The sequence below is a fragment of the Larus michahellis genome, chromosome 7, assembly GCF_964199755.1.
Source record: "Larus michahellis chromosome 7, bLarMic1.1, whole genome shotgun sequence".
Classification (NCBI taxonomy): Eukaryota; Metazoa; Chordata; class Aves; order Charadriiformes; family Laridae; genus Larus; species Larus michahellis.
Genome location: NC_133902.1, coordinates 7,502,308 through 7,519,854, shown reverse-complemented (window position 1 = coordinate 7,519,854; position 17,547 = coordinate 7,502,308). Strand labels below are relative to the sequence as shown.

Here is a 17,547-nt window from a genome sequence, read left to right as displayed (position 1 = left end):
CCAAGGTACGAAGGGAACAGCACACCTGCAGCAACAGCTTTCAAAATGGGAAAAACGACGGAAAGAGGAGAGGAGGGAAAGCATCATTTTACTATTCATTGCCTCCTGCAGGAGAAGCAGGCAGCGATTGCTCCCGTAATTAATTAAAGATTGGAAGAGGGCTAACGATTTATATAGGCATGGAGGTCCTCTGAGCCCTCAGCAGTGCCCGTCGCCCCGAGCTGCTCCATGGGGCTGAGCGTGTCCCCTCTGCCCGCTTTCCCGTGGAGAGTTTGGTGCTCAGATACTTCAGTAACACCTCACCAGGACTCTGAACCTGCAGGGTCTGGCGGCCTTTTTATCTGCTGTACAAACCTTTCAAAGGCAGCTTTAAAAACATTAGGAAAGGACATTTATACCCAACTGCAGCCACCACAGCTTCCCACCACGAACCGGCAGAGTCGGGGCCGGATCCGTGGGACGCCCAGGATGCGACGTTCAAATCTTCAGAGAAAACAGCTGAGCTACCGCTTCCCAAGCGCGCGGGAAACACTGCTGAGTTCGCAGCTTCTAAAACTGGTCAGCGAAAAAAAAAATAAAATAAAAAAAAATTGGCAGGTTTAACTTTGCATCAATTCACAGCGCATTGTTACATTTTTAAAGTATATAAAACTATTGATCATAAGCAAGGCAATTACTTCTGCCCATATTTAAAGGCAGGCGGCAGGGAGTCATCGCTGCGTCCACGCAGCCGTTTCTCAGGAGGGGGCAAACACCGGGGTCAGAGGGAGAAACTCAGGAGCGGAGGCTCCTCACACGCGAGCCCACGCATGTCTGTGGGGATGGAGGTCTCTAAACCAGAATCACGGAATGGTTCAAGTTGGAAGGGAGCTGAAAGTCCACCCAGTGCCACCCCCAGCCCTGGGCAGGGACACCTCCCACCTGCCCAGGTTGCTCCAACCCCGTCCAACCTGGCCTTGAACCCCTCCAGGGATGGGGCAGCCACAGCTGCTCTGGGCAACCTGGGCCCGGGGCTCACCGCCCTCACAGCAAAGAATTTCTCTCTCATCTAAATCTCCCCTCTCTCAGTGTAAAACCCTTCCCCCTCGTCCCATGGCTCCCCTCCCTGATCCAGAGTCCCTCCCTGGCTTTCCTGGAGCCCCTTCAGGGACTGGAAGGGGCTGGAAGGTCTCCCCGGAGCCTTCTCTTCCCCAGGCTGAACCCCCCCAGCTCCCTCAGCCTGTCCTCACAGCAGAGGGGCTCCAGCCCTCCCAGCATCTCCGGGGCCGCCTCTGGCCCCGCTCCCACAGCTCCGTGTCCTTCTGCTGTTGGTGCCCCAGAGCTGGAGGCAGCCCTGCAGGGGGGTCTCACAGAGCAGAAGGGCAGAATCCCCCCGCCCTCACCCTGCTGGGCACTTTTGATGCAGTCACGATTAAATCATGGAAATTGCCAACATCCTTTTGGACATCCTACTTCACAAGAGGCTAAAACAGAAATGACCCATGGATATGCTCCCACTCTACTGACAAATACTTTATCTCCAAAGGCTTCAAAAACCATCGTAAGTGTAATTACTGTTCCCAGTCCCATTGAAAACACAACAAGAATGTCTTCGGCTACCTCCAAACCTCCGTCATTTTGAGTTGGGCCTCGAAATATCTTTAATAATCCTGAGACTGAAGCCCAAGGGAGGTTAAAGCATCTTCCCTTGAAGCAAAATAACCCCTTAACCTCCCGGCCAGACCTGCCCCCCGTTGTCAGGATGATACCGGTGGAAAATCCGAGCGGCGCAGGCATTACACATGGCACAGCCACTGCAGAAACGCCTCTGCGGTGACCAAACCTGATCGTACACGATATTTGGGTAGCAAGTTTTGTAGAGAATAAATATCACACTTCAATTTCATGGTAACTTAGGAGGGTTTACTGGCAAATACCATGGCTTTTACATGGTTCTACCAATTACCGAGCAATTACATGTAACCTAGATCTGGAGGACATACAGTAGCGCTATAATGTATTCCTCTCTGCGTTAGGAAGAAAAAGGCAGTTAATAGAAAACACTCTTTTTTTTTTTTTTTTTAAATTATAAATCCCTCCACAATATTCCTGTGTGACATTATTAAAACTCCACATCAATATCAAACCCACAGCAAAGCCTGCCATCCCATTAACACATCAGTTGTGGGATGATCAATAAAAATTTACTTTAAACTGCACCATATGTCGCTCCCCACAAAGTTTTATTATCCAGATTCATCAGTTTGTACCTCAACCCCCGTGCAATTAAACCCCATTTAGCAGCACTGACCTTCTGATTTGAACTTGTCGTTCCTACAGCTGGTTTGGAGTTTTACAGCACTTTTAAATAATGAAAACAAAATGTCTGTGAATTAACGGTGGGGTACGGGGAGCCCTCTGCCAGGAAAGCCCTCCCGTGCTGCTGCCGGCGGCTCAGCTCCCGTGCCGGAACACAGAGAGGGAGGGGGGAAAAAAAAAAAAAAAAAGAAGTGCTAGCACATTTTAACATGTTGTAGCATATTTGTAAACATCGTTAATCATGGATTAGCAGATGGTAATGTTAATTGCACCTGTGGAAGTAACAAGACCTCAAGGTTGATTACATTTACAAACTGGGACGGGGGCTGCGGCGCGGCGGAGATTCCCCACCGCCAGGGAGGAAGGTGCCCCTTGGGCGACCGCTCCTGCCCCAGCCACGCGGCACCTTGGGCCGTGGGAGCACCTCCAGCTCTGCGAAAAGAAGTTGGTCTCTGTGCCAATGCCCTTCCAGCCTCAGGAAACCTCACTGGGACCCAGCGATGGATTTGACGGAATGGGACTCTTCCAGTCGTGTTGATAATCTGTGCACAGAAGTGAAATCTGGGGCACGAGCCAGAGCTCCTCTCGCAGCCAGTTCTCCCTGGAGTTGATTTTTGAGGGTTGAAAAGGTTTGTGTTCGCCCTTGTCCGAGGATAAAAAGGCCAAGGCGCAGAGCGCATCTTCTGAACCAAGGAGGACAAATATTTTGCCACTGTGCTTAAAGACACTTTGATTATTGAGAAATCATTTTGGAAGCACAATTACTAAATTTTAAAATCAATTTGGTAAATAAGCCTCTGAAAGGAATCCATGACAAGCAGCAGGGAAAGAAGAATTGACTTTCAGATTACACACACACACTTTATTCATATCTAAATATCAAAGAGACCGTATGTACAAACAGAAGTAATCAGGAAGCATGTTTTGATCTTGCTGATGTACACAAAAAATGACAATTAATGTCCTCCTTTATGATATAAAGCCAGGAGTTTTTTACAGTTACATTACAGGGACGATTATAGTGAAGCTTAAGGCTAAAAATAATGAAAGACTATAAAAACTACATTTTAACATTTAAAAATATCCAGGAAATTAACTGGAGAAGCAGGCAATGATCCAATTAATGGATCGCATTTATTAGATCAGGGGCGAATCGCACAGCACAAAGCTCCATCTCCAAAGGTGCGAGTGTGCAGAGGTCCCCGCGCTCCTCACGGGTCTCAGCCCGGAGCAGGCTGGAGCTGGGGCAGAAGGCGAAAGCATCGGCCACGGCAGATACATCCAAAAGTGACACCAGAGGGGCACCCCAGTGGAAAAAAGTAGGGCCAAAATTTGCCACGGAGGGAAACGGGCTAAATGCAAACAGCAGAGCCATCCGGAGTGGGATTTACTGCACCCACAAAAGCCTGTATTGCTGCTCTCAAGCAAAAAGAGAGCCCTGGTTACACACTCACATTCCTGCCTCTTAAAATTCAAGCCTCGTGCAACTCCCAGTCAGCCTTCTCTGACACTCCAGTGCCAAATCGAGGTGCTCCGTGGATACAGCAGCTGTACGGGGAAACCGGCAGGGGAATCGCAATGGCTGCTGGACTGATGGACAAGCGCCTGCGGGAGCTTCGATCTACCTCGCTCGCCCTGTTGGCAGAGCCGCTGCGGGCACTGAGGTTCCAAAGCTTTTTGGGAGCCTTCCAGAAGTAAAGTAGCTGCTCCGTCGTTACTCACCTGCCTCCTCCTTTGAGGAGTGAGCCGGCGTGGCTACGCACAGTCTGAAAGCGCCCGGCTTTCCCAAACACACGCAAACCCAGCAACGTGCCTCATCTTACTGAGTACTGCTCAAATAAATACAGAAAAAAGGAGAAATTGCAGTTCCTATGAAATCAGAAAAAATATATATACTAACCTACAGGTCAAGAATAAAGAAACTGCTTTATCCTCATCCCTGCTGCTTGAAAGGAAGGATTCAGTTAGCCCCAAGCGCTGAATCTTTCTGCTGAAAAATGAGCAAATCTGAGCCACGGGCACCCTCTGCTGGGGCACCCACGGCTGCGGGAGCAGCGCCGGTGCGGGAGGAGCTGGCCTGCAGCCTCCCTGGCCACAATCCTTTTTATTTCAACATTTAAAAAAAAAAAAGACGCATTCGCCTACAAAACACAAGAGCTGTCACCCCAGCAATGCACCAGTTCACCGTTATTCAGTGACCAGCTCACCTTCCGACTTGGACAACAAAGCCGAGTCGACAGCTGTTGTTTCAGGGGGATTTGGATTTTGTCCTTTTCCACTGGAGAGAGCGAAGGGGCAGACGCAGCTCACGATACGTACCACCGTGCCAGGCACCCTCTCCATCGCAGCCACAGCAGTGAGTACTCAACACCTTTGAAGAGCTCCATGTCCTGTCCTGCCCCCCATCCCAGGCATCTGGGGCGTCCCCAGCCCCACAGCCCCCCACCGCTGCAGCACCCACCGGCCAGGCCCTCCCAGGGACCCATCTGAAAAACCTCCACATCCACAGACCGGTTTACAGACTTCATTTAGCTCAAAGGAAAGTCCTAATTAGTCACTCTGAGTGATTTACTTGTTCATTTGGAAGGGGGGGAGGGAGGAGACTAAGCTGAATTGTTTGAAATTATCCCTAAAGGGCACTGTAAATTAAGTGTTAATGAGGAATCCTATGCAAAGGGCCACAGTAGCTAAATAAAATAATTAAGGTGCTAAGTGATAACATTCATTTGGTTCTCAATAATTTAGCCAGCCTGGTTTTCAACCAGGATATTTGCAAATGAAGCCACCCTCACCCCCTCCCACGCCATCAGCGGGGACGGTGGTGCTGGGGCAGCTCAGCATCCAGTAGGATCAGGCCCACCATGGAAAGAAAACTTCCCCGGCAGAAGAGAACAAGCTCCTGATTCTCCTTCCCACCTGAAGGAAGTGCTCTGTTCCACTAATCACACTCTGGATTTATATATGACACAAAAAGGATTGATTTGAGTCTACAACCAATCTTTACAGAGGCTTTATTTCAATGGGCCGCGTTTTTCTCTGCTACAGCTGTTTTCTAACAGCTCATGTCCATCCTTCGGCAGGGCTGCAGACCTGGTTCACAACCAAATACAACAGGGTGTGTTTTCAGACATTCAAGCAGCAATATGCAACAAAGAAACCACCTCGGCATGAAGAAATTGCTACCGAGTAGTCCCAAATCGTACCTGGTTCTCACCAGCACCCTCTTGGCTGCTAAGGGGGGGCGGTGGGCTCGGGCACGGCTGCTCTCAACGGCAGCACCAGCCGAGCACCCTCTCTCACCCCCAGCCCAAATTCTCTCCACAGCACAAGCAACGTACAAAGTCCCCGGCGCAACAAGCACAAGGCTTGCAGCCATCACCGGGTGGTATTTCACTGCAAAAACCAAAGGATTTGGCTGTCTGCTTTTAAAACCTAGCTTTGTCTCCCTTCCTTACAGCCGGTCCTCCAAGGTGCCGGTGGGAGGCGTCACCTAGTACCTGCAGGTCTCCGACTTCAGCGTTAAGCCAGGGTTCGGGTGGTACTGTGCGTCAGACAAGATCCAGCTCAGGCCAATGGGGCTCTCCCTGTAACTTGCTGCAACGGTGAAGACCCTGGAAAGAGCACTTCCGCATCCACACCAACAGAGCACAGCCACAAAACGCCGAGCAGCTTCCCCCGTCAAATAAAAAAAAACTTCAATCACCATGCTTCAGCTTTTGGCTGCAGATGGAGTGCAGGAGAATACCTGTAAGAAAGTAAAAATAAATTTTTAAAAAAATAATCTTTTTTTAAACTACAAAAAAATTATTCTGCGGGTCTGGATGTTTGTTTGGTTTTTCTAAATACAGAAATTTGGACTATGATGCCTTTGTGCATCAGAACTGTTTTTACCAGTAGCAACAGAGACGTTCAGTGACTCGATCCCGGGGTGAAGCGCTCTGCCAGGGGGTATGGCCAGCATCCGATGGCACAAGAGCTGCGTCTCTAGGGAAAGTCCGTCACCTTCACTACCTGCAAGACAAAGACACTTGCTCAGGTCAGCTCGGAGCCACTGCCACCTCCCTTTTTCCCCTGCTGAGTACAGTTCCTGCTAATGCTGTGTCACAACTACACCCTGCCCCTAAGCTCACCAGCAACCTCACCAGCTCCCATGCAGCAGCAGCCAAGAACTACCAGCGGCGAGATGGGCACCTTACCTGCCTTCCCTTCCTGGCCCACTCCAGTCTCCCCGGACCTGTTCTCCAGTATCTTAAGTGTTTTTGAGGGATACCTGTGCAACACGCCTGCATGCACAGCGTAAAGTGCAGAGCCTTGTAGCCTGAGTGGGAAGATCACCTGCGCAAAGAGCCACCGTGCCAGCGGACGCCTGCCCACGTACATGACAGACAAAGCAGACAAGAGGCCACGGGCCTGATCTGGTCCAGCAAATCCCATATCCCTATTGATAGTGACGGGTTCAGCCTTTTCAGCACACAGTACCACCAGCTGGGTGCAACTTGTGAATGCAGACAGTTTAACCAGAGGCTTCAATTGATTAGTTGTTAAACCATCCAACAGCCCTGATATGTTTGGGCTGATACACTGGTGAAACAGAGTTGAAATCTATCCCAGGTCATTAGTAGTTGTTTGACTCACACTGTCACAAAGGGAAATGGAAAGGGAGAGGCTTTAAACAATCCTGCGCGTAGACAAGTGAAAATGCAGAAGACCACAGACCTCCCAGCCCGCTCAGCTCCCCAAAGAATTCTTCCACATTCATTATTTAGAGCTACAAAGACAGCTACACGGCTGCAAGAATACCCAGCTCATTTCTAAGACACGCTCATCCTCTGATAAAACAGGCTCAGCATGCGGGAAGTGAAACATTCCCCTTCAACAGCCATACCCCGACCCCAGCTGAACCCCAGACTCGTCCTGGGACAGCACTGCCGGGACACGCGCTGCCTGCCAAGGGTTTCTGCGCCTTCTGCCTGCGTGACCGGTGCTGTCACCAAACTTACCTAAATTTAGACACTTACCTGAAGTTTTACCAGCATACAGGGATGCCTTAGGCACCATCTATGCCACTGGAGAATTACTCCTCCACAAGGTAAATGAGCTCTTTGCTGGGCTGAGCTGCCACAAAATTCTTCCCGTTGTCTACTTACAGCACCTCCCCGGCAGGCCCGTCCCTATGTATTGATCTGTGCAACACCCCTCTGTGCACAGGGAAGCAGAGTGCTGTTATTCCCATTTCATAGACTGGAAGCTGAAGCCCCGTCTCATGTTTTTGCTGGCCTGATCTAACTAGCAAGCAAAAGAACGCTTTGGGTAATGCATCTTGCATCACCTTCCCACATGAAATAAGCCACACTGCCAAAAGCACCCTTTGGCTGGCATCAGTGAACCTTCAGAAAACCAAAATCCCATCCTAACCATTATTTTCTTCTTTCTTTAAGTCAGAAGTGCAGACAAGACGTGGGTGAGTTACCTAAAGTCACACGGGAAGCCTGGGTGACACAAAGAATCAGAGCCAGGCCTCCCACGGCCCGGCCTGCCTCTGCATCACTAGACTATGGCTCTCTAGGGATGCTTCAAGAAAAAAAAAAAAAATTATCCTACTTTTTCCTGATTCAACACAGAAAAGTTTTACAACTTACAGCCATATTTGTCTCCTGAGCTTCTCAAACCACACTCTCGTGGGACTCTCCAACCGGGACAGCAGCTATTGCCAGAGGTACGATGGCTCCTAGAGCAATCCTCTCCTCTCCCTGATAAGGGTCTTACGATTCCTAATAAAGGCAGCAATTTTGCTTCCAGCTTTTACAAAGCTTTTTATGGCTCTGGCTGCTTAAAATAATTAGGACCCATAAATTCAGGGCAAAAAGACTTGCACGGAGTGTGACACGAGGGAGGGAGTATTGACTGAATCAGAATAAATCCTAGTTTATACTGGTGAACAAAACACTTCCACATCTTTGACTTCCATCTCTTAGCTTTTTGCCTTACTGACAGGCCTCAAAGACCAGAGTTACAGCTTGGCTGAAACGATAAAACAGGTTTCCTGCCCCGTTTGCAATTAACACCACTGTAACAACTGCAGTTTCCAGCAAAGGAAGTTCAAATCCAGGCAGAAGCAGCCGTGCCGGCAGTTCGAAGAGATACACAAAATGAGCAACTCGCTAAAACCACCAATTCCATGAACAGCCTTAAACCCCAAGCTAAAGACTGAATGTGTAAGAGGAACAAATTACCCAGAAACTCTTCTTGCTCAGACATCTAAGTGCTCCCAATCTGTTCCTGTTCACACAAGGCTCCCAGTCTTCAGGGCCGCCAGCCTGCCTGTCACCTTCGGCAATGACTCCAGTGCAGACAACATTAAGCCGGACTGTCCAGATCACTCCCTGCCAAGCCAGCGAGGATGCCAGGAGGGTGAATTCAAGTCTGCAGATGCTTAACTTACAAGGCAATCTGTGCAATGCTAGGAAGCTCGCTACCATGCTAAATTATCTCTGCTGCTCTCTGTTTGCCGCTGCAGGTATGCTACATATTCAGATCTAGGACGCTTCTTCAAACAACCTCAGCATCGGATGACTGTAATGTTCAATTTTCTTTTCAGCGAAGAGTTAGTGCTCAGCAGAGAGTTGAAATCATTACTGCTGCAAGGTCCGGAAGCTCTCCTCATGCATCTACCAATCAGCCTCCAATCTCCCTTGACAAAAGGATATTTGGACTTTTTCCTGGAGAAATCTCTCATAATTCAAGGTAACGACACCACTGCCACTTTCACCCCCTTCCTTTCTCCTGGTGTTGTCGTCGTTTCTGGGATGCATTTCTTTGTGGTCCATCAGCAGGGCTGCCAGCCTCCCTACTCCCTTTATAATATAGCTCCACACATCTTGTAGAGATGCCAGATTTGCGGCGTTGTCTTGTCAGTATTTCTAGGAGTTCAATAAACATTTTAATTAAAGAAATGTCTTCTGAGCCAAGAAAACCGCAGCACAGGGCAGGATTACAGCCCCTTGATGGCTCATCGCCAGCATGACACTACTTCCAAGCGTAAAAGCTCAAACCAGCTCTTGTGACAGGTGACACAACGTGGGGGGCTGCAGCATGGCTGCAGAAGGGCGCCTAGAGCAGCGCTCGTGGGTGAATTTCTTTCTCTAGCTGCCAAAAGGCCGTTACTCCCCTTCTCTTCACCTCCTAGGAAGTTGCACAACCCTAAACTCTGCCTACAAAAGACAGCATCCTTTGCAAGTGTCCTCCACACAAATAGGGGGGAGAAGCAGAAGGCCCTGGAGGAATCACCCAGTTTAGGTGCTCAGGAAAGCGTCACCCGTTGCCCAAACAGCGCACAGGTCTGCCTGGGAGGAGGCTACACCAGCTCCTCCTGCTGACAGCCCAGCAGCCAACAGCTCCTGCCTTCTCCTAAGCATACAGAGCAGCCACTGACTGGTCTCTGTAGTGGTGTCTGTGCCATAAAGCTCAGCTTCGTGTTCAGAGCATCCCCAGCAACAGCTCCTCATGCTTTTTTCCAGACCTGGGCACAGAGACATATTCCTGTTTTTTTTAAGAAGGAAACATGACAGAGCAAAGACATGGCACAGCTCGCTATTGCAGCCTCAGCGCAGCAAGTGCAAACACGTACCTCCTGGGTCTCACTCAGGTTTGTGGTTCACCAACCCAGAAAATCTAAGTTCAAGGCTCTAGGACAAGATCAAAAGTGCACTGTGATCTGGCAGAACACAGTGCAAAACAACCCGTTGTGGCTGCACCGACGCAGACCTGTCCTGCCACTGGAAACTGCCATCTAGACCCTCTGCAGCTACTAAACTGGTTTGGTCTTGCAGGTCCTACTGGGAGGTTTCTTGGCTCCTCCTCTTTTTCTGGGTCCCTATTTCATTTGCAGCCAGATCATTCTAGTACTTCTTGCTCAGCTTTTCTTTTCCAGACCAAAGCATGATATAACGTAACAGACCTGCAACTAGCTTTGGAGTGAAACATCACCCTGACCATTCCCTCACACATGCACTTCCACCAAGCCCAAAGCTCCGGAAATTGAAATACCGATTACTATAATGACGGGTTTATTCCACTGAAATTCCAAGCAACTGATGACAGGAACATTTTCCACATCCTCAGGCTGGCTGACCGTTCCCACGACTTCCCAGCCTTCCGCAGTTTTAGCCTAGGAAGAGAAAGGAAACAAATGTTAAAAAATTGAATACTTTTCAAACTTAAGAAAAAAATAAGTCATGTCTGTAAACATGCCTTTTTTTTTTTTTTTTTTAACATTTTCAGTTAAGCTGAATGGCTTTTCTGGGTTTTTTTGGCATCCCTTGAATTTTTACCACCAAAGTCCTCCCAGCGCCAGCACACAAACCTTCATTAAAGAAGAAAAAAAAAAAAAAGAAAAAGTAATTTTCTTTCTAGTGTTTATTCCAGTTCAGCAAGCAAACAAACAGCAACTGAAAAGCTTTTTTTTTGCCCATACAACAGTTCTAGGAAGGTTTTTGCCAGGAAAGCATTCAAAAAGAGTAGTGTTAAACAAATTAGCATAAGGCTAATCCACAGAGCAATGCAGTGGAAGTTCTCAAGTGCAGGCTCAGCCACCAGAAGCCCACAGTAACGTTTTCAAACGCTGATGCCAAAAATCAGCTCATACAAAAGGCAGGGCACTCAACACTCAGTGCCTCACATAACCAGAGAACCAGCCTTCCCTCCCGCACCCTAGTAAAAAGAGCCTTAATTATTTGTCTCGGAAATCCATTTTAACAATAAAAGAACTGCTGCTCCTTGCCAGCTACATTTCCTGTGAAACTGGCACTTTTTACATTACGTTATATCAAATTTACACCAGCCAGGCAATGCCAAGGGTTAGGGCAGTGAATCTGGGTCCAATTAAATGAACTGCTGCAATGGCTCAAAATGTTAATAATTCAGACTTTACAGTAACAAAGTGATTCTTCCAGCTGTTTCAATTAAATATCAATATATTTTATGTGCCTTTCATTTCGCCACCACCCAGAGCTCCAGCTGCCACAGACCTATTGTACAGCTGGACAAGGGTTTTCTAGCACACCAGGTGGGAACAGTCCCGACTTACCTCCACTTGCCCTCCTCGCAGTCACTCCAGACTGTGACAAGCTCTTCCTCAAAGGGACACAGGCATGCAGCGACCCTGGGAGCACAGACCGGGTGCCTCCATTCCCCTGAGGGTCTGCAGCCTCTGCCCTCCCACCCTATACAAAGCCTCCAACCCCACTGCTCCCCCAGGTCCGGCGGATCCCACACGAACAGGGGAGGGCAGATGAGAGCCTGCAGCTCCCTGCTCTGCACACACACAATATTCAGCCAGGGCACAGGGGATCTCCACGAGGACTCAGGGCAGTCATACAGTGCTATCACAGGGGATGGACGCACTCTGCCAATTCAAAGCAACATCCCTGGGTTTGTTTCAGTTTAAATCATGTTTTTTCCACAGGCATTCCCTTTCCTTTTCCAGCACATTTGGCAAAGGGCCCCTATCTCATCTCACCGCATAGGTGGAGCGTAAACAGATTCCCAGCAGCTCACACCAGCCCTGGTTTCTCCTCTCCCCTGCTCCAAAGGCTGCCCAATGCTGCCATCGTGTGCCTGGGCCCTGGGATGCTGCTTCCGCCTTGTGCTGGGCAAGACCTGCTGCAGGCACAGCTCTAGTGCCGGTCCCCACAGACAGAAAGGGAGACAGAGCCCGTCTTACCGAGCTCGCAGCATGACTACGGGAGACAGACAGTGTCATCCTGCCATCATCATCTTCCATAAAAGACTCCCACCCCACTCGATGGAGTGGGACTGGGGGTGCATGCCCGTAAGAGGTGGTCCGACAGCACAGACCATCGGCAGCAAACAGGAATACAGACCAGGAGCAGTGGACGCTGCAAATAACTGAGTCTTTTTCCTGTACCTCCTCTCTATTCAATACACGCAGTATTTCAGGCTTCTTGAAAGGAAAAGGAAAAAAACCCCATGGATCATTCTACCTTCAAAAAGCCACGGAGATCATCTGTGCTGTAGACATCGAAGACTTCCATGGCTCCAGAACTAGCTTTGCTCACCGTCGGAGTCAAGGGGCAGCTGCAAAAAAAGAATGGAAAAGTGTCATATGAGAGCAAAAAAAGGAAATCCAGGAGAATTTTTCTTTCTATATTTCCTTCTCTTGCCTCTGCCACCCAATTCCAACTACTGCGCTAAAGATCTAGCTCACTATAACGATATATTTTCCTATGGAGATTAGGAGGGCTCAGAAATTAACCTAGAAAACAGGCTGTAGCAGTTTTGCGCACAGATGGACAACTGAAACACAAAATAGAGTAAAGCAAAAAGGACCCAGGGAGGTTCCTTACCAGCCTGGAATACCACGTCTCACAGCCTCCCTGCAAAGCGCAATGCAAAGCAGCAGCGAGACAAATTCAGCTCTCAAGTTCAGTCCTAGAAAACCCTCTAAAGCATCTGTCAAGCAATGCAGGCTAGAACCTCTTTGGGAGCCAGCAGGAAAAGAAAGAGAAAAGCTGAAGGAGCAGATAACCGACCCTGTACCTGTTCCTCTGGCTTGTCACCACTCTGTCCACCCCCAAGAAATAGGCAGAGCGCAGCAGTGCCCCAAGGTTCATGGGATCCTGAATCTGCTCCAACACCAGCCAAATCAGCTGTCGGTTCGGACTCTCTTCATCCCCCAAATCAGGCTTCTCAGCTTCCTCCAAACTCTTGAAACGGAGAGGAGAGGCCTCCAAACAAACTCCCTGGTGGACCTGACCTCTGCAAAGAGCATCCAGCTCTCTCCTTTTGACGTGGTGCACAGGGACTCCCCGGGCCGTGGCCTGAAGGACAAACTCACTCATAACACGCCGCCGAGAGCCACTGTTCTCCTTGAGGAACAACCTGAACAGGTCCCTTCTCGACTGGGAGAGGGCCAGGGAACAGGGTGCAATCCCAAACAAGATCTCTGAGCCTTTAGTCCTCTCGATGGACAGAGGCTTCCGTTCCAGGCTCTTCCTTGCCTTTGAGAAGCCATCCTCTCGCCAGCTCCACGACTCCCTGCTGGCTGTCACAGCCTGCCTGACTCTGCTCTCGTACGCCTTGTGCCACGGTCGTGGCCGGCTCTGTGGAGCCAGGCCCCCACGGGAGGCACGGGGGGGGGTCACTGGCTGAGCACCCTCCGGGAGGGCTGGTGCATGAAGCTGACCGCCGCCATCCCCACCTCGGGGTGGCCCTTCCTCATCCCCACGCACGGCAGGCGGTGCGAAGTGCAGGGGCCGCTGCTCCCGCGTGGAGCCGTGTCTCACCCCCCACCACCAGCGGCTGGCGGGCGACAGCCCCAGGGCCCTCCACACACCGGACCTGAGTGCCTGCTCCATTGGCACCCCCAAAGGCCTTTCCACGCGGGATGGGCCAGCGCTGGCACCGGCGGCCTAGCCCACGGCAGGCGGTGCGGCCCTCAGGCCGCGGCTGAGCTGACAGGAGGCGGCGCCGCACCACCCCACGGGAGGCCCTGAGTGGGAGAGGGGGTGGGAAACACCGAGCTCGGCTCCACAGCCGGCCCGGCCGCAACACAGGGACGGCGGCGGGGGTGTGGGGCCCCTGCGGGGCTCGCCAGCACGGCAGAGGAGCTGCCGGCGCGCAGCGGGCGCCGCGGACACGCGTGGGCCCCGCCGCCGCCGCTCTCCTACCGTCCGCCGGCGCCGCACCGCTTCCGGGCGGGCACGAGGCTGACCAACGAGACGGGCATCGCCCCGCCCCGCCCCGCAGCGCCGCCTGGCGGTGGGCGGGGGCGCAGCCGCGCCGGGCCCGGCCTCGCTCCCGCTCCCGGGAGGCCTGAGGGGAGCGGGTGGTCCCGGCGCCGGGGCCCCAGCCCCCGGCCACGGCCCGCAAAGGTCCCCCCGCAGCCCTGAGGGAGGAGGGCAGCTTTGCAAAGGGCAGGGTTGGTGCTGGCCCCAGCTCCTCAGCGGGGAGCTGACCCCGCCACCACCCCCGGCCCCCGCTGGCAGCGCCTTAATTAAGCGGAAAACAGCTTTTGGTCGCTTCATTAGGGCAGCTCGCCAAGGCTGGGGAGAGGGGCAGCATCCCACAGCCTTTCAGCCCAAACAACCGGCACCACCCAGGTCCAGCCATAAAAGCACCAGGGCTTCGGGAAGTCCTGGCGTTGGCCTGGCACAGGTATTTTTAACATTAAAAAAAAAAAAAAATAAAATAATGAGTGTTTGGCCTGCATTTACCTCAAGGGAGTGGGGATTTTTCTCTGACCCCATTCCCAAAGGCCGTGTGTGCTCAGGCGCGCTGTCAAACCCCCCCGGACAATGAAAACTGTCCAAACAGCATCTAATCGGCTGGAAATGCGCGTTCCGAGGGCGACGGCCCGGCCCATTTACCACCCAGGCACGGGAATGGCAATGTGCTTCTCTAAACACAGGCAGAAAGGGCTCCGATGCTGCCACGGGGCTCAACTTGCCCCGAACCTGTAACTTCACACCAAAATGCTGCTTTTCTAATTACGTGATAGTTTATAGCCGTCTTTTAATTTCATAAATGGATAGACAAGGGGCAGGCAAACAGGGAACTGGGTCATTCACAGCAACAGGTACAGGACCAACCCCCACATGCAGCTTTAGGGCTTCCTGGGGTTTATCCCCCACACAAACACACCCGCGTGGGCTACGGGGGACAAACCACGTTATTTTTAAAGGATTTTGCAGAGAGAAGCAAGAAGTCCTTTTCTGTACTGTTTGCCTGAAGTACTGGCAAGTTATGTCAGGCCTCAAAAATATCATGAAATTGCTTTTACACATTCAGAGGTTGTAAGTAAAATCCTATTTCTCCTGCTGATAACCAGAGCCAACTGTGCCCATGGTTCTTCCCCCCAAAAAATAAGAGCTAAGACTAGTCACCTGAGAGCACATAATCTGCCAGATAAAGTGTTTGCTGGAGGCAGAGCAGTTTTAACATAACTGATGATACATACACTACAGATGGCCAAAAAAAAAAAAAAAAGCACAAGAATAGGGAAAAAAACATGGTTTTAATTCTACAAAGGCTCTCCACCTATTTACAAGGTATCCAAAATACCTGCCTCAAATCCAGCAATGGCAGCCAATCCAGCTATTCGTTACTTATGTGCAAAAACCTTGTGTTTCCAGGATAGCAATCGGAGCTCACGAATATGCCCCTGCACTTGGACGAGCAGAAAAGGGACTGGGAAACAAAAATGCCTTCAGTTAACGACGACGATAACCTGTCTTGCTTCGAGGCAAGCACAAGAGACTGAAAGAGTTCGATATCCGAGGCCGAGCAGCACCAGGAGCTCATCCCTTGCATAGTTTAGTCAAACCCAGCCGTGCCCAGCAGCCTACCTGGGGATTTCAGCCAAGCCCTGTGGAGCGTGGCTTCATTTTGAACAAGGACGGGCGAGTCCAACCTCCACAGGTTATCGGCGAAACAACTGGATGCTATTCTGCTCTATAAAGCAATTACGGTTTTTCTCATGAAGAACCAAAAAAAAAAAAAAAAAAAAAAAAAATCACACATTTCTGTTTGAACTCTTCCCCAAAGGTTTAGCTGCGAACAATAAAAAGGATGTTATGTTTTAACACAAAAACTGCTACGTACACAACAAAAGAACCACGGTGTGCCTCTCTCTTTATTCTTTATTTTACAGTTCACAATTAGAAACCTACTGATAAATTACAGGTTCACCCTCCTCTTTGGGGTTTTTAAATGCCTCAGAGTCGTGCTGCCAATCCCACCTCATCCCAGGAAGGTGGCTCAAGGTGCCAGCAGGTTACAGGAGGCTGGCGCAGGCTGCTTGGCTGCTCTAACCCCTCCGCGGGCCGCACTTCACATGGGAAGTGCACGGGCAGCAGGAATTACCCTCTAAAACCACATTTAAAATGGAAAAATATACTGGATATCATTTCAAGGTTATTTTATAGACTTGCAAATGTTACAAATGTTCTTGGGGAAAAAAACCCACCAAACTCCCAGGGCTGCAGGTCAGCCAGGTTGTATTTGCAGGGAACAACTGCCCGGACTCACCCTTTTTCAAGGCCTTACCTCTTAAGCAATTCTCTCCTTTTACAGAGCAGAAAGATAAGTTGGGTCCCTTCTCAGCCATGCATTTCAACATCTGCTTAACTTTGTACACAGCTGTGGCCACCAATTCGTATTTTCACCAGTGCTACCCACGCCCCCCCCCCCCTTTTTTTTTTTTTTGTTTCTGCTCAGAAGTTCCTAATTTATCAACTTTTTCTTTTGGCCTCCAACTGTTAGTTCAACCATCTTTTCTTAAAGACGGCACCCACTGCACAGCGCACCTGCTGAATTTCAACAAGCTCCTGCAAAAGAAGCACTATGGAAAATACCAGGAGTTTCCGTATCGAGCCTAGCTGACCATCACAGCGGCGTTATAAAAAAAGCGCAGTCGTGCTTGAGCCTTCCTTAGCCAGGTGCCTCCGAATTGCGGACCATGGTGGGACGGAGACTGAAGAGCTTTTCCAGCTGGTGTGGGCTGTCTGCTGCGGTGAGGATCGCTGGCTGCGGGCAGACCGGGAGCAGCCGCTCCTTGCGGGACACGATCTGACTCAAAGCTGCATGTGAAACCCAGCTCTGTGCAAAGAACCCACACAAAGCCAGCGTTTCAGCAAGGCGGAGGAGGGCAGTGCATTACAGCAATGCGAGATTGCACCGCGGGGCATGAATTTCACTCGCAGTAAATTAAAAGGCCAAATCCAGAGATGAGGCTATGTGTACTTGCCAGTAGAAACCGGTGACAGATGAGGAATGGACAGAACACACCATGAGCATCTATTTATAAAGAGGAAAAAAAAAAGGGGGGGCAAATTGCCTTTGATTTGCCATTACAAAGGAATGTTTTACCAGCTTTCTCCTTGTATCCTTCTACAGTTGCTCACCTTTGGCACAAGGAATTCTATGTATCACAAGATTTAATTAATAATAATACTTCATATCAACACTCAGCACTTACATAGCGCTTCTTATATTCAAAGTGCTTTACAAAAGTTTGTGAGTCCTCACAACACCCCTGTGAGGTAGGTAAGTATTATTATCCCCATTTTACAGATGGGGAAACTGAGGCAGAGAGGTAAAGTGACTTGCCCAAGGCTTTACAGGGAGTTGAAACTCATGACATAGTGGCCCAGTTCTGGTCTCCCTTATGGTGGTGTAACACAGAGGAACTGCCACAGAGCTATACTGGTATCAGGAAAGCAATCCAACCCA

General features: G+C 50.2%; 1 protein-coding gene across 1 annotated transcript; it reads right to left on the bottom strand.

The window, feature by feature from the left end:
* Window positions 1-5,292: 5,292 nt before the first annotated feature.
* MRM1 (mitochondrial rRNA methyltransferase 1) lies at window positions 5,293-14,018 on the bottom strand. Its single transcript, XM_074595147.1, has 5 exons — window positions 12,856-14,018; window positions 12,300-12,393; window positions 10,345-10,465; window positions 6,190-6,309; window positions 5,293-6,043 (listed from the first exon to the last, which is right to left on the bottom strand). The coding sequence occupies exons 1-5, from the start codon at window positions 13,671-13,673 to the stop codon at window positions 5,994-5,996; spliced, it is 1,203 nt and encodes a 400-aa protein (XP_074451248.1). The 5' UTR covers window positions 13,674-14,018; the 3' UTR covers window positions 5,293-5,993.
* Window positions 14,019-17,547: the final 3,529 nt, after the last annotated feature.